This window comes from Pteropus alecto, unplaced genomic scaffold (genome assembly GCF_000325575.1).
Source record: "Pteropus alecto unplaced genomic scaffold, ASM32557v1 scaffold35, whole genome shotgun sequence".
In the NCBI taxonomy this organism is placed as follows: domain Eukaryota; kingdom Metazoa; phylum Chordata; class Mammalia; order Chiroptera; family Pteropodidae; genus Pteropus; species Pteropus alecto.
Genome location: NW_006437828.1, coordinates 13,040,441 through 13,047,754, shown reverse-complemented (window position 1 = coordinate 13,047,754; position 7,314 = coordinate 13,040,441). Strand labels below are relative to the sequence as shown.

The window sequence follows — 7,314 nt, the reverse complement described above, 5'->3', positions numbered from 1 at the left end:
CCTTTCTCTGGCCGCTCGTGAAATCGGCTCCGACACCAGCCGTGATTCCCAGCCCGCCTGCCGGGGGGAGGAGGAGCTGGACATTCCTGATCGGCTCGCAGCGATTTGCACACTTGGGCCTCGAAAGGTCGTCGTGGAGAAGCGCCGGGAGGGAACGGGGCAGTGGATTCGCCCGTCCCGGTTCCTCAGATATGCACGAGAAGGCGGGCGGTGTCAGGAAGCAGGAGGAGGGGGTGTCGAGAAAAAGCTCTGGAAATCGGTGACTCAGCTCAACGTGATGGACTGTTTGTTATCTAAACTAGAGCTATAGTCATGGCTATTATACTATGGATTTGCCTAATTATTATACTACTTTCTGAGAAAGCGCTTCTGTGGAGACAAAGGCAAGCGCTGCGTCCCCCATGCTCAGGGTCTGGGCCTTGACACTCAGGCCTGGGTCCTGGTGGCCTTCGAATAGGGCGGGGTCCCTTTCGTGTGGGCAATCTGAGATCGATTCTCAGGAAACCTGAGAGTGAAGAAATAGGCTTTCATACCTTAAATTCGAAACATTTTAGGTAAATAATCTCCACGGGAAACGATAACTCCTCATGAGCCTGGTTGAACACACTCTTACTCGCTTTCTTTCCTGAAGAAAGAGGGTGTTTTTTTTTTACATAAAAGCCAAAATAAATGAAAGAACATCAAAATAGCCAAGCAGAGTATTGCCCTTTGGCCGCGTGTGGCTGGAACCGTGAGGGTTCCCAGCTCGTTAAAGGTAGTGGACACAAAGCGAACAGCAGAGGACACTCACTGAATTCTAAGAACCACGTCACAAATACGAGGAATTTTTATCTAAAATCGAATCTGGCAGTGATCAATAAAGGAAAACATTCGAAAATCAAATTTAGGTCCTTTTATCCATTTACCTTATAAGTGTGAAAAAATGTCTTGCAATCGAAGGTATAAAAAATAATGACGAATAATGGCAAATGGATATTTTCAGTCTGAGGAAGCCTTCCAAATAACTTCATGGTGACGGCCGCTGGTTGTGCGCATGTCGGTTCGGCAAGCGTCTGACCGCACGGGGTCCATCCTGCCCCCCGCGCGCGATGTCCACTGAGAAGCGCGCGCTGGCGGCCAGGCGCCGGAAGTGGGCGGGAGGCGGAAGGGGCAGTGCCGGCCCTGGCCCTCCTTCCGGTCACCGCCGGGTCCGCAGGCGCTGGGTAGTCGTCTTCCCTGACTGCATGAGGTCAGGAGGATGGAGGGGTCATGAACTCGGCCCAGCGCTACGTCCCAGGACCTTGAACCCGAGTGGACGACAGCTCCGCCGCTCTGCGATCACCATGCAGATGGCGACGCGAAGTCCCGCTGCGTCCTCGGGGCCGCTCTGCGAGGACGGCCAAGGCCCGGAGATGCCCTGGTCACCGCCGCCCGTGAGCCCCGCCGTGACGGCCGCGCCCCTCTCCGCCCGCACGCGCAGCTCCGCGCTCGCTGCCACCGGGCCCTGGCCTCCTGCTCTAGTTATGGGGGGGGGGACCCCGAAGTCCATCTCCAGCCCGCACAGGCTGCCGCGCAGGGCATCTTCCAGCCTCGGTTGCGGGCGGCGCCCTTCCAAGGGACACGACCTCTGGAGAGGCGGCTCGCGTGTGAAATGCGGCGACGGGCTTCGGTGTCACGTGCTCTTCTAAGTTCTTCACGTGCTTCGAATCACTGAATCCGCACGGGCCCCTCGTCCGATATGCGAATAAACCTCACTTCACAGATGAGGAAACTGGAGCCCAGAATAGCTGAAAAATCCCGCGCTTTTCCCGAGGTCACACGGCTGATACAGATCAGTCACGGGGTTGCCGGGAGCGCTCAGGCGGGAACCCGCGCCCTTTTCCTGCCGTTTAAGGCCGAACACGTGTGAGAGTTAACAATTCATAATGTGACCTAGAGGTAGTAATGAAACTGGGGTGGTACGAGTTTATCGTGGAAGGGACTAGACTCTGAAGGCCTTTGACTCCGAATAAGTCACCAAGTAACTGGAGACCATGTTTGTTTTTTTACTAGCATGTAAGACGTTAACCTGTATGATTATTTCTTATAATACGACAAAAAGGTAGAAATAGAAGACTTTAGCATTCGGATACATGAGAAGAAAAAAATAAATCTGAAAATGTACCGATGTTTTTATTAGGAACTGGATTTGGGGATTTTTTTCTTAACCAGATACATAACACTCAGCGCAAATTGAGAGCGAGTCCGCGGTAAGCGGCGGTGACAAGCGTTGTGGTCACTGGCGACCACCGGCGGGCGGACAGCGGCCCCCTCGCCCCGCAGCGCACCGCACGCCCGCCCCTCGGAGACGCAGGCCCCGCAGGTGCCACCAGGCGCTTCTCATGCTGGGACACGAAGTTTCTAAGTGACTATTAAAAAAATGAGCCATTTATCCACTGCGCATGCCTAGCCGAAGCGGAGCCGAGAGACCGCGGCGCCGGCGCCTGGTGCGGGCCTTGCGGGGCTCCAGCGTCACGCGCCGACGCCGGGAGACGGTTCCTCCTGCGGGTTCCTCCTGCGAGTTCTCCGCGTGCGCGACGGTATATGCACTCGCGGCGTTCGTTAAAAAGTCCTTTAGCTCAGGGTTTTATTTTATGCACCCATGGAATACGTGTTATCACTTTTATCTATATTTGTACTGTTCTATGCGTCACAGACTTTCGCGCAGGCGCCGTTCCTCGGTTTGGGGCGGGTATCCGTCTTGAGCTGACGCTACTCCGATGAACGTGGGTGGCAGTCGTCACTGCCGTCTCCTGGTTTTACGGCAAGGCCAGTGAGGACATCTCATGGTTCGAAGGCTGAATGCGCCCAGCCACCTGAGCTCGAGGGCCTCGGTTCACCGCGCGGTGAGGCGGCCGGGCTGGCGACGCCAAAGGCGCAGGGAGAAGCGCAGGCGGGGACCGCGCTGGGACACGCGGACGGAGTCTCAGGCGCGAGGAGAACGCGATGTTTACGTGGCTTCGTCGGCACCGCTACCACCGGGGACCACGTGAGGGATGGGGCTGGGGATGGGGCTGCAAACGGGCGGGGCCAGGCCGGGGACCAGTGGCTTCACTGAAGCACGTGGCAGTCTGCGAGGGGGGAGGGAGTCCTGACGAAGGGCTGTTTGGAGAAGCGGAAACGCCCGCAGGGAAACGCGCCCTCCGGACTGTGCAGAAGAGGGAGAGAGGGCTGGGGAGCAGGGCTCCGAAAAGCCTTCTACGCCCCGTCTGGGTGGACGGCCCTGAAGATGGAGCAGCTGCCCCGCAAATCAATGGCAACTCCGCTGTGCCCGACAGGGAACAGCAACTTGCTCTTCTGTGGTCTGCCTGGCACTTACATAGAGCGTATTTTTATGTATATTAATCGTTGAATAAATCTAGCGAGCCCATGAGGTTGGTGTGGATAATCGCACCCACTTTACGGATGAGGAAACCCAGGCCCAGCGAACGTCACTAAGTTGCTGAGGGCCACACAGGTGGGCGTGAGAAGCAGCCACGTGTTGCTAGTTAATTACGTGTACAGCTAGCAGAGGGCCCCAGAGGAAGGCATGTGACTCCAGTGGGCAGGAGCGGGCAGCCGGTGGGCACGGGGGCAACACATTTCAGACTGCAGGAGGTACCCCACGATGACACGTGACAGCTACCTCGCATGCTTTCTTCGAGGCATGTCTTCCGTCTGAAATTGGTTTTGGATTAAATCTAGTGGCGTGCAAAGATGGATACAACTATTTTCAAATGAAATGGGTCTATACCTATCTCTATTATATCTATACATAATGTATGCTATGCACATATGGAATCTATATTGTTTAAAATATGCAATCTCATTTTTACTCACAAAGTATATCTAAGAATTACATAAAATGTTCCCATTTAAATCCATTTATTATCCTATAATCCTTTATTTCCTTAATTAAATGCTATCATCAGATTAACCTTTCAGATTCAACAGAGATTAGTTTTTTACATTTTATTTTAAAATTTTAAGCAAATAAATAAGTGAGAACAATAGACCGGTTGGTATGGAAAAATATTGCTTAAATAGAATTGGTCCAAATATTTAAAGCTATTAAGATCATCAGAAAATATTATGTTTGTCAAAATACGGACAGAATATTTTGTTTACTCTGCCTCTAAAATATTTGTAATCGATTAAACAAGTGAGGCTAAGGGTGTTGATTTTTTTCTTATTTTATTCCATTTCAAGGCATTATAGTTTGTTCAACAAACGGAATTCAGATATTCATCAAGATAACTCTCATTTTCACTGGTTTTTAAAAATGCTCTCAGCCATATTACTTAGGAATTATTCTGATGTGGATGTATAGGTTCATAATACCCTGTCTAAAAAAAAAATGAGTTAAAAGCACAGCAGTAGGTTAGGGAACGCTGGTACACACGGGTCTTCACTCGGACTGCCTCCTGGGATGGGGGGCCCCCACCGTGGGGGAGTGCTCAGCCCCACGGGGAGGCAGACGATGAGGACAAGCTTGACGGGGCAGAGGGTTATCGCGGAGGCGGCTGCTCTTCAGTGGTGGGGAAGCGGGCGGGAGAAGGGGACAGGTGAGGCGAGTCCCCAAATCGGGACATCGGCCTCACAGAAAAGGAGGTGCACCCCGCTGAGTGAGGGAGCAGCAGGCGGGAGGGCGCGGAGGTAGGCGAGGCCGGTGGGGCGCGAGCCAGCGGGGCGGGACCGGGAGGCGCTCCCACCTGCTCAAGGCCGCTGCGGAGTCGCACACGCCCGGGGCGCAGAGCGGCGCGGTCCACAGCACCGGCTCCTCATTTCGCGTCGTAGCAACGGTGTGAAGACCCGGGCAACAGGAACAACAGCGCGGATTTAGACTCGAGATAGAATAGCGGCCCGTGGAACATGATGCTCCGTAAAGCACTTAATACGACTTCTGTAGAACGACGCTTCGATTTCATTGAACTGAGATTTTCTTCCAGACCTGATCTTGTTCCGTCATCCCCAACCTGAGGAATACGGATTCCAGGCATCTCGGGGAACTCCTAGGACCATCCACAAAATACTGTGCCTTTTCTCTTTCTTGAGTCAGTGTTCAAACTTGCATCCAATTCTCAAATAAAAAATCATAACCAAAAAGATACGAGAGGCGCTGTTTTGGGAGAAAGCCGGGGGCAGAAACACACGGATGTGCCCCGGCCAGAGACAGAGACGGCCAGACTCAGGGTCGCTGGTTTGACAGTGTCATAGTCCAGTTCGGACTCTCTGACTGTCTGCGGTTCATTCGGGCACAAAGAGACGGCGTGACCTTCGGGATCCTACGGCGTTCCTAAGTGATGCTGACACCCAAAGAGATTCGAGTCCCAGGGAAAGTCTGCTGTTGCTAAGCTATCGACCCAGTATTTGGGGGAGTAAGAAATTTACTTTCACAACTGGTTTATCAGCCAGAAAGACCGGTACAGAGCATGTCGCGGACTTCCCACGGACTCAGAAGTCTCACAGTGAAGGGCCATCATGGTTCATCTCTAGACAAACGTCGAACGTCACGATGCTCCGCCGTTAGACGGTTTTCTGTAACTCTAGAGAACAGATGGCGAATCCCATGCACGTCGAGCAATGCGGCAGGGACCAGACACCGTCTGTGGGGCTCCCGCCAGACCCGCAGGCAAACGCCACGTCGGAGCGACACTGCCCTCTGCCCTCTCTGCTAACTCCTAACGGCAGCGCAGTTCCCCTTGGAGATAAATACGACCCCGACTCACCCCCGGATGCCCCTGTCGGCACAGCACCTGAGGTCCCCTCGCCCCCCAGAACGACCTCTCGAAATCCTCAGGAACAACTGGAAGAGGCTAAGGCGGCCTTCACGTGTCCGCCGCAGTCGCCCAGGAGTTAAACCAGAAGGAAATGAAACGGCCCCTGTTTTAAATCGTCGCCATCGCCGTGCCAGGAGAGACCGTGTTTTTAATGCACATCGTCGTCAAAGGCTGCGTTCACAAGGCGTGGCTGCCAGCTTTTATCTTTCCAGACGCGAAGTCTAAGTACATTTCCCCCTTCGTAAATACACCTGACACGTGCCTGAGCCTGCCCCTTGCTCACTCATGGAGCTTCAGAGCTGAGAGGGGCCGACCTTGAGGTAAGACCCCCGGCCGGTCCCAGCCCCGGCAGCCCGGCTCCCGCCCTGCCTGCTGGTCCTGACCGCGCCGGGCCCTGTCCCCACCGGATGAATGAAATGAAAGCGTGTGACCACCTACCCACACACCTTGGCAGAGGTGCACTCCACACACGGCGGCCCCCACCCAGGCACGTCAGCTTGGCGGCACCTTCTAGACGATACCCCGGGAAGCAGGTGAACGTCAGCGTGTCCCCCACTCCGAAGCGGAAGCCGAACCTGCGGCTGAAGGCGGGGACGCCGGGGTCGTCACAGGGCTCCAGGGCGTACTCTAGGGGGGAAGAGACAGCAGACTCGTGGGGGTTCGGGGGACACGCAACGGTTATCAGCAGACAGAACATCGGCATTCAGAAATGAACCGAAATGCGGAAACACAGACTTTCCTTCCCAAACTCTGCTTCCGGCCGGGAGGATGGTTTTCCCGGCCCGTGGGGCTCACGTTGGACAAACGGCACGGACTTCAGCATCTTCTTAAACAGACATACGATAAAGTAAGACGACCCATTTCAAAACTCACTTGAATAGTAGGACATCATTTTACCGCTATTTCTCATTTCTAAAATCGGTCAGTCCTCCTCTGAAAGCTGCACCGAATAACCAAGATGTGGGACAGAAAACGCTAAAAGCGACCCCCAAGGTGACGTGGTGGAAAGCTCATCGTCCCCAATCTCACCTCTGACGCACACCTCAGTAAGAGACAGTGGTTTTCCTTGTCGGCTTTCAATTTATAAAGCACGTTTCATCGAAATGTAATGAAAAATATTCTACAAACTATTGACAGTTTATGTAAACCACTGAGGAAGAAGGTGCTATATAATTTTTAAAAAAAGAAAAAGAAAAACACTGCCTGGTACATTTCTGCATTTGGGGATAAAGCTCTAATGACATCGGCTGCGCCTGGCGCCTTGGAGCCCACGCGCCACGTCCGCCCGCGTGGACGCGCCTCCTCCCCGACTGTCCGGGCCTCGGCCCGCTATTCCGCCGTCGCCGTCCGTGGGAAGGCGGGAAGTCAGCGTGGGGGGCGCCTGTTTGCTTAGTCTCCTCCTCCTCACTGTCCCCTGTTGGGTCACATGGTATCACCCAGCGCCGCCGTGGACGATGACATGAGGCCTGGGCTGCGGAGCCTGAGGGGCAGAGCACTCTCTTCCAAAGCAGGGGGCACCCGCGTGCATCAGGGCGGG

At 54.2% G+C, this 7,314-nt stretch overlaps 1 protein-coding gene across 1 annotated transcript in view; it reads right to left on the bottom strand.

Annotated features, from left to right (window-relative positions):
* The window catches only part of CSMD1 (CUB and Sushi multiple domains 1), a 1,232,804-nt gene that overhangs the window by 219,998 nt on the left and 1,005,492 nt on the right, over positions 1-7,314 (bottom strand). Inside the window, exon 25 of the mRNA XM_015591800.1 lies at positions 6,216-6,404. Coding sequence (XP_015447286.1) covers positions 6,216-6,404 — 189 coding nt within the window. The remainder of the gene's footprint in view (positions 1-6,215; positions 6,405-7,314) is intronic.